General features: G+C 45.9%; 2 protein-coding genes across 2 annotated transcripts; both read left to right on the top strand.

Moving 5' to 3' along the window:
- Nucleotides 1-4,476: 4,476 nt before the first annotated feature.
- On the top strand, nucleotides 4,477-12,156 carry LOC133093056 (uncharacterized). The gene is given in 3 exon segments (XM_061192776.1): nucleotides 4,477-4,956; nucleotides 11,118-11,802; nucleotides 11,903-12,156. Coding segments are annotated over 3 exon segments (1,419 nt in total).
- A 7,980-nt stretch (nucleotides 12,157-20,136) lies between these two features.
- On the top strand, nucleotides 20,137-21,253 carry LOC133093055 (proline-rich protein 23C-like). Its single transcript, XM_061192775.1, has 2 exons — nucleotides 20,137-20,208; nucleotides 20,327-21,253. The coding sequence occupies exons 1-2, from the start codon at nucleotides 20,137-20,139 to the stop codon at nucleotides 21,251-21,253; spliced, it is 999 nt and encodes a 332-aa protein (XP_061048758.1).
- Nucleotides 21,254-26,549: the final 5,296 nt, after the last annotated feature.

Raw genomic sequence — 26,549 nt, 5'->3', positions numbered from 1 at the left:
TGTTAATCTCATACCTAATTTGTCCTGTCTCTCCTCTTGTCTCATTTGGTAACCACAAGTTTGTTTTTAGGGCTGTAGGTCTGTTTCAGTGTTGCATATGTATTAGTTTGCATTATTTTTTACATTCCCCATGTAACTGATAACATTCATTGTCTTTGCTGTCTCACTACTACCACAAAGGATAATATTGCCTAGGTCCATCTACATTGCTGCAAATGGCAGAGTTTGAGTTTTAGTTAGGGCTGAGTATTATTCCATTGAGGGTGTGTGTGTGTGTGTGTGTGTGTGTGTGTGTGTGTGTATCCCAATTCTTTTTACCTATCAGTCTGTGCATGGGCGCTAGGGTTGCTTCCATGCTTTGACTATTGTCAGTGATGATGCTATAACATACAGGTACATGTATCTTTTCCCGTGAGTGTTTTCAGGATATATATGTTTAGGAGTGGAAAAGCTGGATGATGTGGTGTTTCAGTTTGTATGTTTTGAGGAAACTTTATGCTGTTCTGCATAGTGGCTGCCCCAATTGCCATTCCCACTAACAATGTATGGGGCTTCCCTATTCTCCACCTCCTTGCGAAGATTTCTTATTTGGAGCCTGTTGGATGCTAGCCACTGTGACAGGTGTGACGTGATATGTCATGGCTGTTTGGATTTGCATTTCTCTAACGATTAGCGATGTGGAGCATCTTTTCAGGTGCCTGATAGCCATCTGCCTGTCATCTTTGGAAAAAGAAGTGTATTCCAATGTTCTGCCTATGTTTCGATTGGGTTGTTGGTTGGTTGGTTGGTTGGTTGGTTTTTCTCCTATGGAGCTGTATGAGCTGTTTATACGTTTGGATTCACCCCTTGTCGGTCATTTCACATGCAGATATTGTGTCCCATTTTTAGGTTGCCTTTTCGTTTTGTCGATGGTCTCCTTTGCTGTGCGAAAGCTTTGAAGTTCAACTAGGTCCCATGTGTTTAGGTTTGCTTAGATGACTTTCGCCTGAGGAGACAGATCCCTTGCCAAAGAGAGTGCTATGATTTATGTCCAAGAGTGTTCTGCCAGTGTCTCATCGAGGAGTTTTAGGGATTCAGGTCTCACCTTTAGGTCTTTCACCCATTTTGAGTTCAGGTTTGTGGAAGGTGTGTAGAAATGTTCTAGTCTCATTGTTTTCCATGTAGGTGTCCAGTTTTGCCTGCACCACTTGTGGAAGAGATTGTCTGTTGTCAGTTGTGTACTCGTGCCTCCTATGTCGTCGACTCATTGACCGTAGCTGCCTGGGTTTACTTCTGGGCCCATTTCTGGGCTCTCTGTCCTTTACCATTGAGTTCTGTGTCTGTTTCTGTGCCAGTAGAAGACTGTTTTGATTTCTGTAGCTTTGTAGTTTGGTCTGAAGCCTGGGAGCATGGTAGCTCCAGCCGTCTTCTTTGCTTTGGCCATGCTGGGTCTATGCTGGGTCTTGTGTGCCTCCCTACAAATTTTAGGAATATTTGTACTAGTTCTAAGGAAGACGTCATGGGTATTTTGGTAGGGATTGCCTTCAGTCTGTAGATTGCTTCAGGTAGTGTGGCCATTTGAACAGTCTTAATCCTTGCAATCCCAGAGCACAGGATCTCTTTCCATTTCTATGTATCAGCTTCCATTGCCTTCGTCAGTGTTTTACAGTTTTCAGAATATAAGTCTTTCACCTCCTTGGTTAAGTGTATCCCGAGGTGTTGAATTCCTTTCGGTGCAATTTGAGATGGGAGTCTTTTTCTCACGATTTCCTTTTTACTTCGGAGAATTCCTTCCTAGTGTATAGAAAAGCACCAGGTTTCTGTGTATGAATCTTGTAGGCTGCAACTTTGTGGAATTCATTTGTTAGTGATAATAGTTTTGGGGTGGAGACTTTAGGGTTTTCTCTCTAAAGGATCATGTCGTGTGCAAATAGTGACAGTTTTACTTCTTTGCTTCCAATGTGGATGCCTTTTCTTTCTCGTTTTGGCCTGATTGCTGGGGCTAGGACTTGCGATATTCTGTCAAATAAGAGTGGTGAGAGGGGCATCCTTATCTGGTTGGGGAAGGTGAGAGGAAAGGCTTTGAGCGGTTACCCTTTGAGTCTGATGTTTGCTGTGGGTTTGTCATCAATGGCCGTTATTAACTGGAGGGAGTTGTTTCCCCTCTCCCCCTGCTGACTGGCTTTATCTTGGGACAGGACCACATTCCCTTAGGTGGGGAGCTCACCGTGAGGATTCCTGGGGCCCAGGACAATGATGAGCCAGGATGTGAAAGTACTGAGTTCAGGAGAGCAGCCCACCGGAGGTGGCACCGGGCAGGGACCGGAGCCACTGCATTCAGGGCCCCATTCCTGGCCAGGCCAGAGCCCCGAACCCCTGCCTGTGTCCTGGCGAGCTTTCAGGTCGTCCTTCTGTCGCTTGCAACCTGGCATGTCCACCCTCAGCCTCCAGAATGGAACCCCCATTACTGCCCGAGTGGGAGGTGAGAGGCGTGGGACATTCAACGGTCGCCTTCAGAATTCTCCAGGGCTAAAGCAGATGTTCCGCCGTCACACCCCCAACCCCGACCCCCCGCCCACTGGCCCCACGGCCCCGCTTTCCCTCGCCCCAGAGTCCTCTTCCCCACCTCCCAGTGCCCTCTGTCCCAACAGCAGGATCACAGCGGCTGCTCCCATCACCTGGGAGCATAGAGTTTGGAGCCTGTAGCGTCCACATTTACCCCACGGGAACTCTGGCTCCAGGGAGGCCCCTCCCCCGCCCCCCCACCCAGCGCTGGTGTAGAGCCCGTGCGCGTGCGTGCCTGCAAGCATGTTTGCCCTGCCAGCGCCCAGACGGGAGTGGCCAGCTCAGGGGAAATGGTTGGCCTTTGGCCAGGGACACCATAATTCAAGCCATGAGAGCGGAGGCTGGCCATTAGTGCAGGGAAAACCCCTGAAGACAGGCTCAGGAAGTTTGAGTTCCCTTGGTGCCTTTGTCACCACCCAGCAGGGCCCTGACCTCAAGCACCAGCCGCCCTTGTACGTGAACCCCTCAAATGCTGAATGAAAACTAGTGGCTTGGTTTTCCACTTTGGCATCAAACAGAATCTTTTGTGGAGCTGCTTCCAGAGAATTCCAAGGCCCATGGCTCTAGGAATTCTGACCAGTTGGTCTGGGAAGCGGCCAAGAATCTGCAGTTTTACACCAATTGGCCAGAGGATGCCAGTGCCGGCCAAGTCACAGACCACTAGGTTAAATGCCCATGGAGAGAGGCCTGATTGAAATGGAATTGTGTGGAAAGGAATGCGATGAGGCCCTAAGAATGAGAGTATACAGGAGACTCTGTCGTGTCAAAAGGGACAGAGTGAACAACCGCGTGCTTAAAGGACGAGGCTGGACGGAAGGGTTCCTCGGTCGTCTGCCACCATGCGCAAGGATTCCGCATTCCGAAATCAGCGTGGGGTGTTTTCCCCCGTTAATACTGGAGAGGAAGCTGAGCTACACCTTCCCTTGGCCGCCGGGATCCGCGGCGTAGACGCGCCTCTCAAGTGACACCCAGATCAGAGGCGCTGCCGCCTGCATCTTCTGGAGGGGAGTCTGACGCGTCAGACCCAGCTCTCCTAGTTCCGGCCTCCTGGGCAAATTGGTTGGTCCTTCTTCATGACGTTTTCATCACGTGTCCATTGGGCTACAACAGCTACACCTCTCGGGTGTAGTTTAGGTCCCATTAGAGAAAGTGAACTCGTGGTTCAGTTGATGGAAGTATCACCATGACCATTGTCGTGCTCAAGGAATAGATATATCAATAGAAGTTGATCATGCAGCGGCTGCTATTAAGAGCCTTACTCCTAAGACTGCTTTCCCTTTCAAGACCGCTGGGCGGATCTGAGCGTCCTTGACAACTTCGGCCCAGGGAGACTTTAAGGATGCCATCCCATACTCACCCCCAGTATGGGACCCAAAGAAAAGAGGCCAGGACGCGTCCGGGGCGGGGCTTCTGCGGGAGGAGGGACCTACACTGGACCCTGGAAGCCTAGCCCTAGAGGGGCAGGGTGGTTCGGGGAGCCCCCTGCAGGCCTCTAAGAGTAATTCCCTATAGTGAACTCTTCCCCCCGCAGAGCCAGGGCTGTCTATCACAAGGCTGGGCTACCGCGAGTTCTACAGGGGCGGAGCCTCGGAGGGGGCGGAGCCTGGCGTGAGGATGTATTAATTGCGCCCCTAGCTGCGCTGGTCTCACTTGCAACAACTTTGGCCATCGCTTGTCGGTGTGTCGAGGAGTGGGCTTCGGTGAGCAGGGAGCTGAGGTGCCGGACGCGGCTCTCCTGGCAGCCTGCACTGTGGAACTCCTGGGAGGCGGCCCCAGAGCTCCGAGGACTAGCCCCGCATCGCGCCGTTCCTGGGCCCCACCCGGCCCGCCTCGGCTTGCCTCACCCGTCGTGGAAACGCGTCACAGCGTGCAGGACCCAGCGCTTCCTCGCCCTCTGCCAGGCCCCGGGAGCGCCGTCCGTCGGTCGAGGAGATGGGCAGCCGGCCCTGCAGCCCCAGTGCGTCCCGTGCGGCCCGGTGGGGACTGCAGGCCGGAGGACCCGGCCCTGCCAAGCACCGCCGAACGGAGTAGCCCGCGGGCCCCGAGTCCGAGTCCGAGTACGAGGCGGCTCCCAGCCTGGACAATGTGCCCGAGTCCCCAGCCGTGAGCACGCTCACCTCTGTGCTGGTCCTGCCCGCCGGCTGTGCCCTACACCTGCCCCTGGACCACGTCGAAGTGCTACTGGAGGCCGAGCCCACGTCCATGAGGCAAGTGTCTCTCGGAGATCACATCCTCCTGCTGGTCCACGAGGCTCTCCTGGGCTCGGGTGTGGAAGTTCCATGGGTACAGGGCCTAGAACGGGCCGCTTTCCTGAGCGCTCCCGGGGAGTACATGGCCCTGGAGCCGGGATTCTTGTGCGCAGCTGTCCCAGAGATCGCCTGCCAAGAAGAGGCCAAGGAGGAGGACGCGGACGCAGCCTGGGATGGATGCTGAAGCCGGCTGCGACGCTGGGCTCCGCAGTCCCGCTGCAAGGGTGTCGGGCCGCGACGCGCAGGGCTTCCTCCCAGAGCCCTGGCCTCGGGTGCCCAGCCCCAGTCCAGAGAGACGCTCTCCTCACCACGACGACAACCTGGACTTGAACCTTCCGGAGCCCTTCTCCGACTTACCACTCCAACCTCTACCTCCCTCTCTTTGTTCCGGTGCCCACGAGCGCCCCCAATGCCCTCACGGTCCACGTCGCAAGGTCCGGAGATGCCTGATGTTGGAATGAACTGCCCCTCCCCCAGGCCCAGCCACCAATCCTCCACACCAGGCTGGGGACCACGACAGAGTCTTCTGATGATGCCTGTGTGTACATTGCCCATCCGACAAGCATCACAAGGGCCAGATGCGTTTTGGATGCACGCTGCATTGCAGAATTTTGCATCCGTGGCTGACTAGAACCCTGGGAAGGAAGCTCACCCTGGCACAGAAAAGCCTCTTGAAATACAGTGTGCTTTCAGACAGCCCGACTGCTACTTAGGTTTTCTCTAGGGAGGGCACCCTTAAGCAGCTCTACCCCACCCACACACGCCAATTTCCCTTCAAACCCAATGGCCAGCACTTTTCTCTAAAGAGGCATCCTTTCCCAGGCACCCTACCACTGCCCCTTCCCCTCCCCAAAAGAGTAATTGTTAACTCTCTTTTGACCACAGGGTTTGGTCCCTAGTGTCTGTGCTAGTTTATGACAACCCTCTGCTCAGTGTGAACTTTTTGGAAGGCGGCTGTCGCCTCGTGTGTGTGTGTGTGTGTGTGTGTGTGTGTGTGTGTGTATATTATCCCACCTCCTCTTTATCTGTTGGTCTGTGGATGGGCACTAGGGTTGCTTCCATGTTTTGGCTGTAGTCAGTAGTGCTGCTAGAAACATCCGGGTGCATGTATCATTTCTAATGAGTGGTTTGGTTGTTTTTGGGATGTGTATCCAGGAGTGGAATGGCTGGATGACATGGTGGCTCTCTTTGTAGTGTTTTGAGGAAGCTTTATGCTGTTCTGCATAGTGGCTGCCCCAATTGCCATTCCTACTAACAATGTACGGGGCTTCCCTATTCTCCACCTCCTTGCGAAGATTTCTTATTTGGAGCCTGTTGGATGCTAGCCACTGTGACAGGTGTGACGTGATATGTCATGGCTGTTTGGATTTGCATTTCTCTAACGATTAGCGATGTGGAGCATCTTTTCAGGTGCCTGATAGCCATCTGCCTGTCATCTTTGGAAAAAGAAGTGTATTCCAATGTTCTGCCTATGTTTCGATTGGGTTGTTGGTTGGTTGGTTGGTTGGTTGGTTTTTCTCCTATGGAGCTGTATGAGCTGTTTATACGTTTGGATTCACCCCTTGTCGGTCATTTCACATGCAGATATTGTGTCCCATTTTTAGGTTGCCTTTTCGTTTTGTCGATGGTCTCCTTTGCTGTGCGAAAGCTTTGAAGTTCAACTAGGTCCCATGTGTTTAGGTTTGCTTAGATGACTTTCGCCTGAGGAGACAGATCCCTTGCCAAAGAGAGTGCTACGATTTATGTCCAAGAGTGTTCTGCCAGTGTCTCATCGAGGAGTTTTAGGGATTCAGGTCTCACCTTTAGGTCTTTCACCCATTTTGAGTTCAGGTTTGTGGAAGGTGTGTAGAAATGTTCTAGTCTCATTGTTTTCCATGTAGGTGTCCAGTTTTGCCTGCACCACTTGTGGAAGAGATTGTCTGTTGTCAGTTGTGTACTCGTGCCTCCTATGTCGTCGACTCATTGACCGTAGCTGCCTGGGTTTACTTCTGGGCCCATTTCTGGGCTCTCTGTCCTTTACCATTGAGTTCTGTGTCTGTTTCTGTGCCAGTAGAAGACTGTTTTGATTTCTGTAGCTTTGTAGTTTGGTCTGAAGCCTGGGAGCATGGTAGCTCCAGCCGTCTTCTTTGCTTTGGCCATGCTGGGTCTATGCTGGGTCTTGTGTGCCTCCCTACAAATTTTAGGAATATTTGTACTAGTTCTAAGGAAGACGTCATGGGTATTTTGGTAGGGATTGCCTTCAGTCTGTAGATTGCTTCAGGTAGTATGGCCATTTGAACAGTCTTAATCCTTGCAATCCCAGAGCACAGGATCTCTTTCCATTTCTATGTATCATCTTCTATTGGGTTCGTCAGTGTTTTATAGTTTTCAGAATATAGGTCTTTCACCTCATTGGTTAAGTGTACCCCGAGGTGTTGAATTCTTTTAGACGCGATTTGAGAAGGCATTCTTCTTCTCATGGTTTTTCTTTTTCTTTCAGGGAGTTCCTTCATTTTTTATGGAAAAGCAGTATGTTTTTGTGTATTCATCTTGTACGCTGTGAGTTTGTGGAAGTCTTTTTGTAGTGCTGATACTTTCGGCATGGTGAATTTAATGTTTTTGTATTTCCAAAGTATTATGTCATCTGAAAATAGTGACAGTTCTCCTTCTTCATATCAAATATGTATTCCCCTTATTTCATGGTTTTACCCCATTTCTGTGGCTAGGACTTCCAATACTCTTTTTTTCCCGTTTTTAAAATTAATTTTTATCAGAGTATATTTGCTTTACAATGTTGTGTGAGTTTCCCCTGTACAGCAAAGTGATTCAGATATACATATACATATATCCCCTCATTTTTGGATCTTCTTCCCATTAAGTCACCACAGAGCAATGAGTAGAGTTCCCTTTGCTATACAGAATGTTCTCATTAGTTATCTATTTTATACATAGTATCAATAATGCCAGTACTGTTATTAATAGGAACTGCAAGAGGGGCACTACCGTTATTCTGCTTCAGGCAAATACAACAGGGTTGCTGTACAAGAAGTGTTTGAAGCTGCCCTTTCTTATACAACATTTTCATATAAAAGCCTGTATTGTGTGTTGGAAAAAGTCTCTCCAATAAAAGGTAGAAGAGACAATGTACTTTGCTGATGACAATACCAAATCGCAATAAGCTCTAACATGTTGCAGAAGAAGACCCACCATACTTTGCCATTCCAGGAAGAAAACTAATTCCCTGTGTTAAGTTTGTAAATATTGATACATAGAAAAGCATCTTCTCACATCAATAGTGGATTAGTAGTTTGTGGGGAGTTGAAGGGAGCTACAGCTTTAACTATGCTGTTTAGATTTTCTAAAATATGCATCCAGGTATTATTCCTAAAGTGAATAAAAATAAATAGGAATTTGAAAAAGCTAGTTATGCATTCTTGGGGAATAACAGAATGGCCCTCATTAGAGCCAATGTCAAGAGTACTGTCAGGCTGGCGCCCTGGGCCTGTGCCTTAGAGTCTCAAATGGTGGTACAAAGCATTCACTGTGCCCAGATGACCAATGTTGCAAAAAGTCCTAAGTCTCACTCGGTGATATCCATCTTGTGCCTGGCTTCCTGTGCCCAAATTCTGTCACATATCCTCTCCCAGTGGGACTGTAGAGAGCCATCGTGTACCCTACCCAGGACCAGGATTTATTTGCTAATTGTGTCCCACAGTGGTTCAAGCAGTTCATACTGTTTGAATAGTCAGTATTGATTGACACCAAGAAAGCCCAATGAGTGGGCCTGATAAACCACCCTGACGTTATTTGGGCATCTAGAGTAAACAAAAATAAGGCAGAAGGAAAGGTATCTGATCTGGTGCACAGCAAGCCATTTCCAAATTACGTAGAGGTCATGCCATGAAAACACCTGGACCAGTACTTTCTAACAGATCAGACCCCTTTTTAGGATGATGATGATGATATTGGTTACCATTCACTGGATGTTGGTTACATGCCAGGCACTGTTCAAGATTCTGAGAACAGGGCTTTACACTGTGAAGTTGGAAAGGCAGATTATAAACATAATAAGCAGTAAATAGCTACTATTTACTAAGCATTTACTGTGTTCCAAGAACATTTTACATACATTATCTCACAAACCCCCTGCACAGTAGATGGCATTCTCCCCACTTCACACGTAGGAAACTAAGGTTAGAGAAGGTGAAAGGACTTCCTGTGATCACCCAGTTATAAAGGGGCTGACCCGAAGAGGAAATTGGGAGTGTCTACACCAGACCCCCAGTAACTGCCTTTGTCTCAGGACAGGACCACATTCCCTTGGGAGGGGAGCTCACAGTGAGGATTCACAGGGCCCAGGACAATGATGACCCCAGACATGAGACTACTGAGGTCAGTAGAGCAGTGGACAAGAGGTGGTGGTACAAGGCAGGGACAGTAGCCACCACATTCAGGGCCCCAATACTGATTATGCCAAGAGCCCTGAGCTACACCTGGTGTCCTGGCCAGGTTTTGGCTCCTCCATCTGTCCCTTAAAACAAAGCATGTTCACACTCACTCTCCTGAATGGAGCCCCCATTATTCCCTGACCATGGTACGTTCAAGTGTTGCCCACAGAATTCTCCAGGACCAAATTAGTTGTTTCCTGAAAGCTCCCTAACATCTCCCCCCATCTCCCCACCGCACCCTCTGTCCAAACAATAGGAGCACAGCAGCTGCTCCCATCACCTGGGAACATAGAGATAGGTGCCAGCGACATCACTTTCACCCCACGAGAACTCAGGTTCCTGGCAGGGCCCGCCAAGCCAGTGTATGGCCCCTGAATGTTCCCCGCAGCCAGAGTCTTGACCTAAGCGGGGGAATTTCTTGGCCAGCAGCCAAAGACATGGGACATGCAGCCATGAGTGAATACAGGCAGTAGTGTAGGGGAAACTCCTGAATGCAGGCCCAGGAAGTTTGAGTTCTCTTCATGACATTGTCACCAACAAGCAGGGACAGGACCTCAACCATAAACCTCTCTGTTCCTGAACCTCTAAAATGCTGAATGAAAACAAGTTCAGTGATCTTAAACTTTCTGCCAAAACAGAATCTTTGTGCAGGTGCGTACAAGGAATTTTTATGCCCATGGCTCCCGGAATTCTGATCATTGGTTCTGGGATGTGGCAAAGAATCTGCATTTTACACTAATTGGACAGAGAAGGCCCGTGTCTGCCAATTCACAGATCACTAGCTTAAATGCCCATCAGGGGAAGCCTGATTTTAACAGAATTCTGTACAAAGGAATGCTATGTGGCCCAAAAAATGAGAAAATACAAGCTATTTTATAAAAAGGGACAAAGTGAGCAATCACATGGTTGAAGGACAGGGAAGGAAATGTTTCACATTACTCTGAAACCAGCTGAAAGTATTACCCATTCCAAAGTAATTATAGAGTGTTTTCTCCTATTAACTCTGGATAAGCTGTTGAGACACACCTTCCCTTTACCAATACCATCTGCCGGTAGACTCAACTTTAAAGTGACACCCAGATCAAAGGCACTACCGCCTGCATCATCTTGAGGGGAGGCTGACGTGTCAGACCCAGATCTGCTAGTTCTGGGCTCTGGCCAATTGCTTCTTCCTTTGGCATGACCTTTTCATCATTTGTCAATTGGACTACAACAGATACACCTCTCAAGTGTAGTGTAGGTCAATTTAGAGAATGTGAACTGTTGGTTTAGTTAATGGAATTATAACAATGACCATCATGCTAAACTGATAGATATATAAGTTGATCCTGCAGCGACTGCAATAAAGACCCTCAATCCTAACATCTCTTTCCCTTTCGACACGGCTGGGAGGATCTGACAGTCATTAACAACTCAGGTAAACAGAAGCTTGGGGATGCCATCCCCAACACACTCCACTTTTGGACCAAAAGAAGATAAAAGGTCACTTCCAGGGCGAGGTCTCAGGGGACAAGGGAACTGCATCTCACTGTCCTGGTGCAATGTTCCACTGGTAAGACTTGAAATTTAATCGGTTTTCTGGTTAAGGATTTCTACATCTGATGTCAACACGAGGAAAGCCAAGAATTCGACCCAGGAAGCCTAGTCCTAGAGCGGCATGACTGCTCTGCCCCGCTGAGGCCTATAAAAGTATTTCTCTAGAGTAAACTTCCCACCACTGCCAGGGCTATTGGGCCACACAGAGGGCTCCACTTATAGGGGCGGAGCCTAGGAAGGGGCGGAGCTTAGCGTGAGGATGCTTTGCGACTCAGGTTCCGCCGGCGTCACTCACAATGTCCTTGGCCCACTCCTGCGCAAACCAGTCCACGTGAGGACCTGAAGATTCACACACGCAAAGCCGAGCGCAGCAGCTCCCCTAGAAGCCAGGACTGAGGGATCCCGAGAGGCGCCCCCAGAGCTCCGAAGTTTCGAACCGCGTCGCCTAGTCCTGCACCACAGAGACCTGGCCCGCCTCACCTGTCAACCAGGAGTCACTGCCTGCAGGACCAACTCCACCTCGCTCTTTGCTTGGCCCAGGGAGCGCCGCCCGCGCCGCCATTGGGATGATGGGCAGCCGTCCCCGCAGCCCCAGCGCCTCCCCTGCGGACCGGTGGGGACCGCAGCCCGGAGGACCGGGCCCTGCCAAGCACCGCGAAAGGAGGAGCCCGCGGGCCCCGAGTCCAAGTCCAAGGCGGCGCCCAGCCTGGACAACCTGACCTGGCCCCCAACCGCGGACACGCTCATCTTCGTGGTGGTCCTGCCCACTGGCTGTGCCCTGCATGTGCCCCTGGACGACGTCGACGTGGTGCTGGAGCCCGAGCCAGCGTCCGTGAGGCAAGTGTCTCTTGGAGATCGCATCCTCATGCTGGTCCCTAAGGCCCTGGTGGGCTTGGGCATCGAACACCCCTTGGGACAGGGCCTGGAACGGGGCGCTTTCCTGCTCACTCCCGGGGAGTACATTGCCCTGGAGCAGGGATTCTTCTGCTCAGCTGTCCCAGAGATCGCTGCCAAGAAGAGGCCAAAGGGAGGACGCGGACACGGATGCTGAGTTCCTGCCACCCGGGATGGATGCCACAGCCGGCTCCGTTGCTGGGCTCCGCCTTTCTGCTGGAAGTGCGCTTGGCTTCTATCTGTTGGGCCTAGTCTCAGAGCCGTCCCCTTGGACCCCCAACCCTAGTCCAGAGAGACGCTCTCCTCACCACGATGACAATCTGGACTTGCACCTTCCAGAGCCCTTCTCCGACTCACCACTCCAACCTCTACCTCCCTCTCCAAGTCCAGGTCCTCACCAGCATCCCCAACGCCCTCATGGTCCTCCACGCAAGACCTGGAAATGCCTGTACCCTGAATCAACTGCCTCCCACAATTCCTGGCCAATTGAACGGGGACCAGGATAGTCTTCTGATATTGGCTGTGTGTGCATTGCACACACTGTAAGAATCACAGGAACAGATGCTTATTGGATGCAGGCTGCACTGCAGAATTTTGATCAGTGGCTGACTAAAACACCTGAAAGGAAGCTCACCTGGGCAAAGAAAAGCCTCTTGAAATACAGTGTGCTTTCTGACAGCCAGACTGCTGCTTAGGTTTTCTCTAGGGAGGTCACTCTTAAGCAGCTCTACCCGCCTCCACCTCCCAGTTTGCTTCAAACTTAAGCGACAGCACTTTTCTCTAAAAAGCTATCCTTTCCCAGGCACACTACCACTGCCCCTTCCACTCCTTTTCTGGTCGATAGAGTAATTGCTAAATTTCTTTTGTCTACATGGTTTTGTCCCTAGTGTCCGTGATAGTTTGACTACCCTCTGCCCATTGTGAACTTTTCTGGATGTTTTTCCCTCCTGAGATGAGTCATGCTCTGAATAATGGACTGTATTTTGGCAAAATAATAATTATATTTGAAATTTTATGTCTCCTTTTTGCTAAGGCTGGGGCAAGTCAATGGAAACATTTTACAGGCTTCCTTGTTCTTTGAACAAACTAGATCATCTACACATTGTGTTAGGACTAAATCACAAGGGAAATTTAGATCTTTTAACTCTTGATCGACAACCAGGGAAAAATAGAAGGGAGCTGCAGTGTACTCCAGGGGCATGACTGTCCAGGTATGTTGTTGTCCTCTCCAGGTAGCAAAATCATATTGACTGCCTTGGTCTAGAGGCACACACAAAAAAAGGCAGAGCAAAGATTCATTAGAGTGAAGCAAGTGGCTTCAGGTGGAATTGATGATAGGCTGGTATTTGGGTTAATTTCTGTCAGGTAGTGAGGTATACATATTTTGTCGATGGCCTTAAGGTCTTGAACAAATCAAAATCCTTGTCTGTTTGGCTTCATTTCTTGCTGGATGAGAGTGTTACAAAGGCAGTGCATGGGAAGACCTTTGTAGAAGGCATTCAACTATACATTTGAGCTCTTCTTTTGGCATCAAGGGATATTGTGGGAAGTTTGGGTAACAACTTGGTAGAATGTATCTGAACTTTAATAAGTTCTGCTCCCATTATCTTACCTCTTTTTCTTTTTTCCCATTATTTTTTCTATATCGGGGAATATCTAGCTGATAGAGGGTCAGATTTGGTGTCAAAATCTGGGGTATTTATCAAATAGAGTGGGAATGCAAAGGTATACTCAGAAGAGACTCAATTGGCTATGAACAGAGAGGTCCTCTGAAAACTCAAGAAATATTCCCTCTGGTGAGCTTCTAATATAACAATTCTCTGTGTAAAGTTAAGTTCTACCCTGTTAGATTGGCAGATGTGTTGTCACGGAGCAGGAAGGAATGTTTCCAGTCAAAGGGCTCAAGGGTTACATATAAAGGCTGGGAGACAGGGAAAATCTGTGCGTTATTTGAAATACTGATCATGTGTTTGGGACGTTTACGCCAAGGAAGAGGCTGAGCAAAGGTGGCAGGGTTTATTACAGAAAGAGTAGCAGTTGTATTGAAGGACTTACACTAATAAGTTTCAGATCTTATTCAAAAGATACAATAATCAAGACAGTGTGCTATTGGCACATAAATAGTCATACAACAGGTCAATGGAACAGAATTATGAGTCAGAAACAAATCTTTACATTGATGGTCAACTTAGTTCTGACAAAAGAGCCAAGACACTTAAATGTAAAAGGCATAGTCTTTTTAACAATTGAATCATCACATTCAAAAAAAACCTTAAACTATTAGTTTACACCATACCCACACACAAAACCACAAATTGGATCAAAGACCTAGATGTAAAAACTAAAACTATTAATTTCTTCAAAAAAAGGGGGGGAAATCTTTATGACCTTGGTTGGGCAGAAGGTTCTTAGATACAACACCAAATTTACAATCCATTTTTTAAACTTGGTATTCTGAAAGTCATCAAAATTTTAAACACATGCACATCAAAAGTCACCAATAAAAATTTTTTAAATACACCTAAAACTAATATAATGTTATATGTCAATTATATCACAATGAAACAATGGAGAAAAGTCCATAAAATGGGAGAAAATATGTGCAATCACATATCAGATAAAGGACTTGTATCCAGAATATATAAAGAACTTTTACAATTCAAAAATAAGGCAAATGAGAGAATTTTTAAATGGACAAAAGATTTGAATAGATATTTAACCATAAAAGATACACAACATAGGCTTAGCTAATACACTCATGAGAAGATATTCAATGTCATTAGTCATTAGAGAAATGCAAGTTAAAGCCACGATGACATACCAAAACACACTCACTAGAATGGCTATAATCAAAAAAGACAGACAATACCAAGTTCTAGTGAGAATGAGGAAAGAGTGAAACCCACATGCATTGCTGGTGAGAACGTCAAACTGTACAGCCATTTTGGAAAGTGGAACATAAACTTCCCATTTGACCCAAGAATTCCATTCCTTGGAATCTATGCAAGAGACCTGAAAACATATGTCCCCACAAAGACATGTATAGGAGTGTTCATAGCAGCATTACTCATAATAGCCCCCAAATAGAAATAATCCAAATGTCCAAATACTGATGAATGTATGGAAATGCAAATGTGGTATTTCCATACAAGAGATACTGCTCCTCAAGTAAAATGAAAGAACAACATATACAACATGCTACAACATGGATAAACCATGGATAACAGCTGCTACAACAGGAATAAACTACCAAAACAGTATATTAACTGAAACAAGCCAGATGCAAAAGACTACACATTGAATGATTCATTTCTATGAAATATCCAGTAAAAAGGCAAATTTATAGAGACAGAGGCAATCAGTGATTATCTTGGTCTGAGGTTTTGAGAAAGGATTTAATGCAAATAGGCATAAGGGAACTTTCTGAGGTAATGAAGATGTTCTAAAACTGGCTGTGGTGATGATTACCCAAAGTTATGATAACCCAAAGTTATCCATAACTTTACTAATAAGCATTAAATTGAAAAAAGAAAAATTAACATCACCTGTAAGGAACAAGTGGATGTGATGTGTCTCCAGAGAAAGACACAGGATCACTTACTAGTATTCAAGGCAAAAATATTTATATAATTTTACTCTTATCATGAGGAAACATCAGGGAATCTCAAATTGAGGAACACTAAGAAATAACTACTTATAATTTTCAAAAATATTAATGGCTTGAAAAACAGCAGAAGGCTAAGGAACTAGTCCAGATAAAAGTTAACTAAGGAGACATGACACCTGAAAGAAATGCATGATCCTGACCTGCATCTTATAGGCAAAAAAAAAAAAAAAAGGAAAGAAAAAAAGGGGGGTGGTTAATTGCATGAAAGTAGACCAAAGGTACAAACTTCCACTTATAAGATAAATAAGTACTAGCGATGTAATGTATAGCACACTAACTATAATTAACACTGCTGAGTTAAGAGAATAAATCTAAAGAGTTCTTATCACAAGAAAACAATTTTTTTCTATTTCTTTAATTTTGTACCTATAGGAGATGAGGGACTTTAACTAAACTTATTGAGGTAATCATTTCATGATGTATATAAGTCAAATCATTATGCTGTACACCTTAAACAAACAGTGCTGTATGTCAATTACATCTCAATAAAGCTGGAAGAAAAAATAATACTAAATTTAAAATTTTTAAATAGATACAGAGATAGAGATATATAATAAAGGATATTGTCAGTATAATTGACAAAATTGGAAAATGGACTATGGATTAAAGCATGGCAGCAATGTTAAATTTTTTTAAATTTGATAACTGTTCTAAAATATATATGAGAGAATATTCGTGTTAGGAAATATACACTGAACAATTCTGGGGAAAAGAGTCTGAATATATACAACTTACTCTCTAATGATTCAAGGAACAAATATTTATGTATGTGTATTTTTATCTATCTATCTATATAAACATACATATCCTGTGGTCTTTATGAGAGACAGGAATAAAGAATGATACAGCAAATGTGGCAAAGTGTTAAAAGTTAATAGAGGATAAATGAGAATACTTTACATTGTTTTTGCACTGTTTCTGTAAGTTTGGAAATATTTCAAAATAACGCATTAAATATTCAATAAAACAGCAGGACATTGATAATTCTTTGACATGACATTTATTTCTAAGCAATATGCTTAATAGGCAAACACTAGCAGGAGTCCCACCAAAGTCTAGAACAAGAAAAGATGCCACTTTTCCAATAATATTTGACATTGTACTGGCGATACTAGCCAACAAAATCAGACAAGAGAAAGAAATTAGATGTTTAAAATATTAAAGGAAGAAAAATAAGACCATTTGCAAACCATATGATTGTAAACCTAAAAAAAAACTGAAAAAAATAAGAGAATTCCATAAGAAAGCTGAATTCAAAATTAAGATACAGAAATCATTGTCTGTCACTTATAACACAGAAGCTGAAGTCCTTGGTTAAAAAAAACAAAAAAAAACCAAACTGCATTTGGCTTCAGCCTCAGCCTTTAAAAGGCCAAATAACTACTTCAATGACAGTTTTGTCATTCTTGAAATAGTAAAGGATTAATAATCGTGTGACAACACAGGCCATCATCGTATCAAATCATTGGGATAGCATCACTAATTCAATGCAATTCACCACTCAGTAACATGTTCAGGAAGTAAAGAAAGCACAACATAATATACCAGAAGTGCCAGTATTACTGTGAGGTAAGCAGAGAGTGAGTGGGCCAGTACCTCATTCTGCTTCAGGCAAAGACAAAGGTGTTGCTGTACAAGAGATGTTTGAAGCTGCCTTTTCTTATACAACATTTTCCTATAAAAGCCTGTATTGCATGTTGGAAAAGGTCTCTCCAATTAAAAACAGAAGGGATGGGCTTCCCTGGTGGCGCAGTGGTTGGGAATCTGCCTGCTAATGCGGGGGACACGGGTTCGGGCCCTGGTCTGGGAAGATCCCACATGCCGCGGAGCAACTAGGCCCGTGGGCCACGGCTATTGAGCCTGCGCGTCTGGAGCCTGTGCTCCGCAGCAAGAGAGGCCGCGACAGTGAGAGGCCCGCACACCGCGATGGGGAGTGGCCCCCGCTTGCCGCAACTAGAGAAAGCCCACGCACAGAGATGAAAACCCAACACAGCCAAAAATAAATGGATAAATAAATAAAATTAAAAAAAAAAAAAAAAAAGCAGAACCTTGGGCCCCACCCCAAACCTACTGAATTAGAATCTGAATTAAAAAAAAAAAAAAACAGAAGGGATAATGTACTTTGTGGATGACAATACCAAACAGCAATAAGATCCAACATATTGCAGAAAAAGACCCACAATACTTTGCCATTCGGGAAGAAAACACATCCTCTGTGTTACGTTTGTAAGTCCATAGAAAAGGATCTTGTCACATCAATACTGGATTGGGAGTTTGTGGGGAGTTGAAGGGAGCTCCAGCTTTAACTATGCTGTTTAGATATTCTAAAATATGTATTCAGGTATTATTCCTAAAGTGAATAAAAATAAATAGGAATTTTTTAAAGCTAGTAATGCATTCTAGGGGGATAGCAGAATAGCCCTCATCAGATGGACGATTGGCAGCCATCTTGTAACCTACCCAGAACAGGGATTTATTTGCTAATCCCGCCCCCACAGTGGTTCAAGCAGTTCATGTTGATTGGATAGTCAGGTTGGAATGACACCAAGAAAGCCCAATGAGTGGGCCTGATAATCCAACCTGACAGTCTTTGGACATCTTAGAGTAAACAAAAATAAGGCAGAAGGAAAGATATCTGAACTGGTGCTCGGGAAGCCATTCCTCAATTATATAGATGTTATGCCCTGAAAACACCTGGACCAGTACTTTCTAGCAGATCAGACCCCTTTTTAGGATGATGATGATGATGATGATATTGTTTACCATTCATTGGATGTCGGCTACATGCGAGACACTGTTCAAGATGATGAGAACAGGGCTGACAATGTCAAGTGGGAAAGACAGATTATAAACATCATAAACAGTAAATAGTTACTATTTACTAAGTACTTACTGTGTTCCAAGGACATTTTACATACATTATCTCACAACCCCCCTGCACAGTAGATGGCATTCTCCCCATTTCACATGTAAGGAAACTGAGGTTAGCGAAGGTGAAATGACTTGCCCGTGGCTGACCAAGGGCATTCCCTGGTGGTCCAGTGGTTAGAACTCCAAGCTTCCACTACAGGGGGGACGGGTTCAATCCCTGGTCGGGGAACTAAGAACTCAGCAGGCCTCACCGCACGGCCAATTAAAAAAAAAAAAAAAAAGAAAGAAAGGGGCTGACCAGAGGAGGAAATCGGGTGCGACTATGCCAGGCCCCCAGTAACTGCCTTTGTCTCAGGACAGGACCACATTCCCTTGGGAGGGGAGCCCACAGTGAGGATTCACAGGGCCCAGGACAATGATGAGCCCAGATGTGAGACTACTGAGGTCAGGAGAGCCGTGGACAAGAGGTGGCACCAGGCTGGGACAGGAGGCACCACGTTCAGGGCCCCCATCCCTGGCCAGGCCAACAGCCCCGAGCCCCACCCTGTGTCCTGGCCAAGTTTGGGTTCCTCCTTCTGGCCCTAAAAACAGAGTATGTTCACACTCACTCTCCTGAATGGAGCCCCCATTGAACATTCCCTGACCATGGGATATTCAAGCTTCGCCGACAGAATTCTCCAGGACAAAAGTAGTTGTTTCCTGCAAGCTCCCCAACATCTCCCCACCCCGCCCTCTGTCCAAACAACAGGCGCACAGCAATGGCTCCCATCACCTGGGAACATAGAGGAAGGTGCCAGTGGCATCCACATTCACCCCACGAGAACTCAGGTTCCTGGCAGGGCCCCCTATGCCAGTGTACAGCCCCTGTAAGTTCCCCCAACCAGCATCCTGACCTAAGCAGGGGAATTTCTTGGCCCGTGGCTGAAACACCGGAAATGCAGCCAGGAGAGCGGATGCAAGCCGGGAGTGTAGGCGAAACCCCTCAAGGCAGGCCCAGAAAGTTTGAGTTCCCTTCATGACTTTGTCACTAACAGGCTGGGATGTGACCTCAACCATAAACCGCCCTATTCCTGTACCCCTCAAATGATGAATGAAAACAAATGCAGTGATCTTAAACTTTCTCACAAAACAGAATCTTTATGGAGGTGCTTAAGGAGAATTCCTATGCCCATGACTCCAGGAATTCTGAGCAGTGGTTCTGGGATGCAGCAAAGAATCTGCATTTTACACCAATTGGCCAGAGAAGGCCAGTGTCGGCCAATTCACAAATCACTAGCTTGAACACCCATCGAGAGAAGCCTGATTTAAATGGAATTCAGTACAAAGGAATGCTATGTGGCCCTCAAAATGAGAACATATAAGCTATTTTGTAAAAAGGGACAAAGTGAGCAATCACGTGGTTAAAGGACAGGGAGGGAAATGTTTCACCTTCCTCTGAAACCATATGAAAGTATTACCTATGCCAGAATCATTCTTGGATGTTTTCTCCTATTAACACTGGTCAGGCAGTCGAGCCACACCTTCTCTTGGCAACCACCTTCAAGGATCTGACCGTCATTGACATCACAGGCAAGGAGAGGCTTAAGGATGTCATCCAAAAATTCACCTCACTGTTGGACCAAAAGAAGTTAAAAGGTCACTTCCAGGGCGAGGTCTCAGGGGACGAAGGTACTACATCTCACTGTCCTGGTGCAGCGCTCCACTGGTGGGACTTGAACTTGAATCAGTTTTCCGGTTAAGGTTTTCCGTATCTGAGGTCAACACAAGGAAAGCCAGGAACTCGACCCAGGAAGCCTAGTCCTAGAGCGGCACGATTGCTCCGCCCCCTTGAGGCCTATGAAAGTATTTCTCTAGAGTAAACTACCCACCACAGCCGGGGCTACTGGGCGACACAGAGGCCTCCACTTCTAGGGGCGGAGCCTAGGAAGGGGCGGAGCTTAGCGTGAGAATGCTTTGCGACTCAGGTTCCGCCGGCGTCACTCACAACGTCCTTGGCCCACTCCTGCGCAAACCAGTCCACGTGAGGACCTGAAGATTCACACACGCAAAGCCAAGCGCAGCAGCTCCCCTAGAAGCCAGGGCTGAGGGATCCCGAGAGGCGCCCCCGGAGCTCCGAAGGCTCCTCCCTCGTCCTGCAGTCCTGCGCCCCACCGCCCTGCGTCGGCCTCACCTGTCAAACCGATCTGTCACTGCCTGCAGGACCCAGCCCTTCCTCGCCTTCTGCCAGGCCCCAGGCCCGCGGCGACACTGAGAAGATGGGCAGCCGGCCCCGCAGCCCCAGCGCCTCCCCTGCGGACCGGTGGGGACCGCAGCGCGGAGGACCGGGCCCTGCCAAGCGCCGGCGAACGGAGGAGCCCGCGAGCCCCGAGTCCAAGTCCAAGGCGGCGCCCAGCCTGGACAACCTGACCTGGCCCCCGACCGCGGACACGCTCATCTTCGTGGTCGTCCTGCCCGCCGGCTGTGCCCTGCACGTGCCCCTGGACGACGTCGACGTGCTGCTGGAGCCCGAGCCAACGTCCGTGAGGCAAGTGTCTCTCGGAGATCGCATCCTCATGCTGGTCCCCGAGGCCCTCCTGGGCTCGGGAGTGGAAGGCCCGTGGGGACAGGGCCTGGGACGGGGCGCTTTCCTGAGCGCTCCCGGGGAGTGCATGGCCCTGGAGCCGGGAGTCTTCGGCGCAGCTGTCCCAGAGATCGCCTGCCAAGAAGAGGTCAACGAGGAGGCAGCGGATGCTGACGCCGACTTCCTGCCGGCTGGGACGGATGCTGCTGCAGTCTCAGGCGCTGGGCTCCGCCCCTCGGCTGGATGTATGTCTGGCTTCGACCTGTTGGGCCTAGTCTCAGAGCCGTCCCCTCGGGCCCCCAACACTAGTCCAGAGAGAGGCTCTCCTCACCACGACGACAACCTGGACTTGCACCTTCCGGAGCCCTCCCCCGACTCACCACTCCAACCTCTACCTCCCTCTCCAAGTCCAGGTCCTCACCAGCGTCCCCAACGCCCTCATGGTCCTCCACGCAAGACCCGGAAATGCCTGTTCCCTGAATCAACTGCCTCCCACAATTCCTGACCAACTGAAAGGGCAGTAGGAGAGAGTCTTCTGATATTGGCTGTGTGTACCTTGCACACACCGTAAGAATCATACGAACAGATGCTTTATGGATGCAGGCTGCACTGCAGAATTTTGATCAGTGACTAAGACACCTGAAAGGAAGCTCACCCGGGCAAAGAAAAGCCACTTGAAATACAGTGTGCTTTCCGACAGCCAGACTGCTGCTTAGATTTCCTCTAGGGAGGGCACCCTTAAGCAGCTCTACCCCCCTCCCATTCGCTTCAAACTTAAGCGCCAGCACTTTTCTCTAAAAAGCCATCCTTTTCCGGGCACCCTACCACTGCCCATACCCCTGTTCCCCCCAACCCCCTTAATAGAGTAATTGCTAAATTTGTTTTGTTTACAGGGTTTTGGACTTAGTGTCCATACTAGTTTACAACAACCCTCTACCCAGTTTGACCTTTTCTGGATGGCAGCTCTAGCCCGTTTGGGGGAATGTAGCCAGTAGTTGTATGTGGACAAATCTTTGTTGGATACAGAACACAGAATGGGGAACAATGATCAGGCGCCCTCCTCTTTTTGAATGAGCAGGTTGGCAAATGGTTTAACTTTATTGCTGGGTTTGGGGTGGTGTTTTCTCAAAAGAGCCAGCTGTTTTCCATTCTTCTTATATGCTTTTAATATATTTCTCTTGTCCTGGAAAAGTTTGTAATTCTAAAGATTCTGTGTTTTATACTTCTAAGATCCCAAATATGTTTTGTACATTACTACTAGCATATAGAAATAATTTGCTCTTATATTGGTCTGACATCCAGCAAAATTACTTAATTTCTGTAACCACTTCTCTGTAGATTCTCTTGCTTGACTGATAAAGATCTCTCCAAATAATGAGAGTATGTCTCTTTTTTTTGACAAGCCTCTTACATCTTATTTTTCCTGAATGTTTTTTAAAAATAAATTTATTTATTTATTTTTATTCATTTATTTTTGGCTGCGTTGGGTCTTCGTTGCTGTGTGCGGGCTTTCTCTAGTTGCGACGAGCTGGGGCTGCTCTTCGTTGCGGTGCGCGGGCTTCTCATTGCGGTGGCTTCTCTTGTTGCGGAGCATGGGCTCTTGGCTCGTGGGCTTCAGTAGTTATGGCATGCAGGCTTCAGTAGTTGTGGGTCGTGGGCTCCAGAGCACAGGCTCAGTAGTTGTGGTGCATGGGCTTAGCTGCTCCGTGGCATGTGGGATCTTCTGGGACCAGGGCTCGAACCCGTGTCCCCTGCATTGGCAGATGGATTCTTAACCATTGCACCACCAGGGAAGTCCCTCCTTAATCTTTTTTATTGGATATTACTTCAAATCCAGGTTGACTGGTATAGTCAATAGGATCATCCCGTTCTTTTTCTTTTTTTTTTTGAAGTATAGTTGATTTACAAAATTAGTTTTTGGTGCACAACAAAATAATTCAATATTTTTATAGATTATATTCCAGTTAACGTTTTACAAAAAGTGGGTATATTTTCCTCTGCTGTACAATATGTCCTTGTTCCTTACTTACTTTATACACAGTAGTTTTAATCTCTCAGTCCTCTACCCTATCTTTTTCCTCCCTCCCCTCTCCCCGGTGACAACCACTACTTTGTTCTCATTATCTGTGAGTCTGTTTCTGTTTTATTCTATGCATTTATTTGTTTTATTTTTTAGCTTCCACATATGAGTGATAATATAGAGTATATGTCTTTCTCTGACTAATTTCATTAAGCAGAATACACTCTAGGTCCATCCACGTTGTTGCAAATGGCAGAACTCCATTCTCATCAGACTGGCATCCATTTGCACACACTTTGCAGTGGGTATTCAATAAAACCAAATGAGGTTTTCTTCTCCTGATTTTCTTTTGACCTGAAAGTTTGGCTTTAATCCAGAAAAAGTATTCTCTTTGGTGTCAGGTGGTGGAGGCTCTGGAGTCTGCATTCAGAGAAGTCATGTTGGGGCCTAAGTCATGAGAGGTACAAGCACCTCATTTACCCACCATTGCCAGCTCTTATGGGGTAGTTTAAGTGTAAAGCTTCTACTCTTCCAGGAAAGATGCCTGCTTCTTACATGTCATCTCATTCAACTCCTCATAGCTTCACTAAGGAGGATTTGGCTTGAACAAAATTGTGCATTTGAGAGGCTCCTTCGATAAGAAGGGAAGAAGGTTTCTCAGTTTCAATGGGCAGCATATTTTGATTTGGTATAAGGAAGCTTCCAAACAAAACTCTGAATCAAAAGCTGCTTCATTAAAACATTCTCTGGCCAAAGCTAATGACCAATTTGAAAAACAACGAGACTTATTTCTCTATTAAGTCCTCCAGTTGCCTTTCCCAGATCTCCCTGTGCCTCTTCTCCTGCCATTCTCTCTCCTTCTGAATTCCACTGACTCCTCTTTTAATTCCCCTTGTCCAGGTCCCCTGCCTTTGTCCAACAAACCTCCCAAGAACCCAAAATGCCAGCTGCCTCTGAAGATCCACCCCCATGCACCAGGTATTCAGACAACTTCAGAGTTTAAACCTTGGACCTGAGCTGAATTAAGAGCTATTTGTAAAAATGTCTCTAAATTCAGAGAAGACCGGCAAATATTCAGAGAAGAATTTAGCGTTCTATTGGGTGCATAAGCCCCAGACTTGTCTTGACACAAATCACTCATACACATATTGGTCAGAACTGCCGATGCTCATTTCTGGATGGTAAAGCAGACTGGACTGACCCAGGAAAGGACCTGCAGGATCTCTCTTACCACAATAAACCTAAGGGTTCAATAACAAGCCTGAAAAGTTGGGCAAAGTCTCCTAAAAGTCATACCTGAAACATTTCCAATAAAAATCAATGCAACTGCTACTCTTTCTATAATAAACCCTGCCACCTTTGCTCAGCCTCTTCCTTGGCATAAACGTCCCACACACGTGATCAGTATTTCAAATAACGCACAGATTTTCCCTGTCTCTCAGCCTTTATATGTAACCCTTGAGCCCTTTGACTGGAAACATTCCTTCCTGCTCCGTGACAACACACCTGCTAATCTAACAGGGTAGAACTTAACTTTACACATAGAATTGTTATATTAGAAGCACACCAGAGGGACTATTTCTTGAGTTTTCAGAGGACTTCTCTGTTCATAGCCAATTGAGTCTGTTCTGAATATACCTTTACATTCCCCATTATATTTGATAGATACTCCAGATAAATGTCTTGACACAACATTTGACCTTTATGAATTAGAAATTTCACTGACGTAGAAAAGATAATGGGAGCAGAACTTATTAAAGTTCAGAATCATTCTACAAAACCATTACCCAAACTTCCCACAATATCCCTTGATGCCAAAAGAAGAGATCAAATGTATAGTTGAATGCCTTCTACAAAGGTCTTCCCATGCACTGCCTTTGTAACACTCTCATCCAGCAAGAAATGAAGCCAAACAGACAAGGATTTTGATTTGTTCAAGACCTTAAGGCCATCAATAAAATAGGTATACCTCACTTCCTGACAAAAATTAACCCCAAAACCATTTTATCATCAATTCCACATGAAGCCACTTGCTTCACTCTAATGAATCTTTGCTCTGCCTTTTTTTCGTGTGCCTCTAGACCAAGACAGTCAATATGATTTTGCTTTTACCTGGAGAGGACCACAACGCACGTGGACAGTCATGCCCCTAGAGTACACTGGAGCCCCCTTCTATTTTTCCCTGGTTCTCGATCAAGCGTGAAAAGATCTAAATTTCCCTTGTGATTTAGTCCTAACACAATGTGTAGATAATCTACTTTGTTCAAAGAACAAGGAAGCCTGTAAAATGTTTCCATTGACTTGCCCCAGCCTTAGCAAAAAGGAGACATAAAATTTCAAATATAATTACTATTTTGCCAAAATACAGTCCATTATTCAGAGCTTGACTCATTTCAGAAGGGGAAAACAATCTTTCCTGATAGACTAAAGACCATCCAAACATATCCTACATCCTTAACAAAAGACAATTGAGAGTGTTTCTGGTTTTAACTGGATATTGCAGACAATGGGTACTAAGTTTTTGTGAGATTGAAACACCTCTTTATGAATTGACTAAGTCCTCAGTCAGAGACCCTCTCCTGGGGAACCCAAATGTGAAGAGGGCTTCTGTATCCTGAATAAGGCTGTTCAACAGCCTTTCTCTAGTCATGTCTAACTACTAAAACTCTTGTGTCTATTTGTGCATAAGCAATCTGACAAGCCCTTGGGATTTTAACTCAAGTTGATAAGAACTAGCCAAAACTCTTCGCTCCAGAATTTTACTCAGACATAAAAAAAAATGAAATTTTGCCCCTTTCAACAATATGGATGGACCTGTAGGGCATTATGCTTAGTGAAATAAGGCAGAAATAGAAAGACAAATACTGTATGTTATCACTTATATGTGTAATTTAAAAAGTGAAACAGAATTGAAAATAACAAAAGAGGAACATACTACTGATATAGAGAACAAACTAATGGTTATCAGTGGGGAGAGGGAAGATAGGAGTAGGGTAGTAAGAGATACAGACTACTGTGTATAAAATAATTACTGCAAGGATATACTCTACAGTACAGGGAATATAGACAATATTTTATAATAACTTCAAATAGAGTATAATCGATAAAACATTGGATCAGTATGTTGTACTCTTAAAACTAACAATATTTTACATCAACTGTTGTTCAAAAATAAATAAGAAAAAATCCATTGCTCCAAAAACTGTAAGGAACTAAGAAATCTTTATAGACAAAGGGAAAAAATCTGTGGTCTATACATATGATGAAACATTTTTCAGTGATTTTAAAAAATGAGCTACCAAGCCATGAAAAGACATGGAGGAACCTTAAATGCATATAGCTAAGTGAAAGAAGCCAGTTTGAAAAACTGCATACTGTGTGAATCCAAGTATATAACATTTCTGAAAAAGGCAAAACTATAGAGACCATAAAAAGATCAGTGTTTGCTAGGAGTTCAGAGGGAGGAGAGTGCATAGGTGGAGCACAAGGGATTTGTAGGGTGAGGAAACTACCCTTTGTGATACATATGTATGCATGACATCATCCATTTGACAAAATCCATAGAACTATACAACACAAAGGATGAACCTTAATGTAAACTATGAACTTTAGTTAATTATAACATTATCAATATTGGTTTATCAATTGTAAGAAGTGTACCATAGTAATGCAAGATGTTAATAATAAGGGAACTGTGTGTGGGAGAGGTGTGATATATTGAACTGTGTGCTATTTGCTCAATTTTCAGTAACATAAAATTGTCCTAGAAGTAAATATATTA

Source organism: Eubalaena glacialis, chromosome 6, assembly GCF_028564815.1.
Source record: "Eubalaena glacialis isolate mEubGla1 chromosome 6, mEubGla1.1.hap2.+ XY, whole genome shotgun sequence".
Classification (NCBI taxonomy): domain Eukaryota; kingdom Metazoa; phylum Chordata; class Mammalia; order Artiodactyla; family Balaenidae; genus Eubalaena; species Eubalaena glacialis.
Note: the sequence above shows the minus strand (reverse complement) of the source record. Positions and strands in the feature narration are given on the sequence as shown.

Coding starts and splice junctions, on each gene's coding strand:
- LOC133093055 (XM_061192775.1), top strand. CDS start 20,137: ATGCTTTGCGACTCAGGTTCCGCCGGCGTCACTCACAACGTCCTTGGC. Junction 20,209..20,326: donor TCCTGCGCAAACCAGTCCAC/GTGAGGACCTGA, acceptor CTCGTCCTGCAG/TCCTGCGCCCCACCGCCCTG.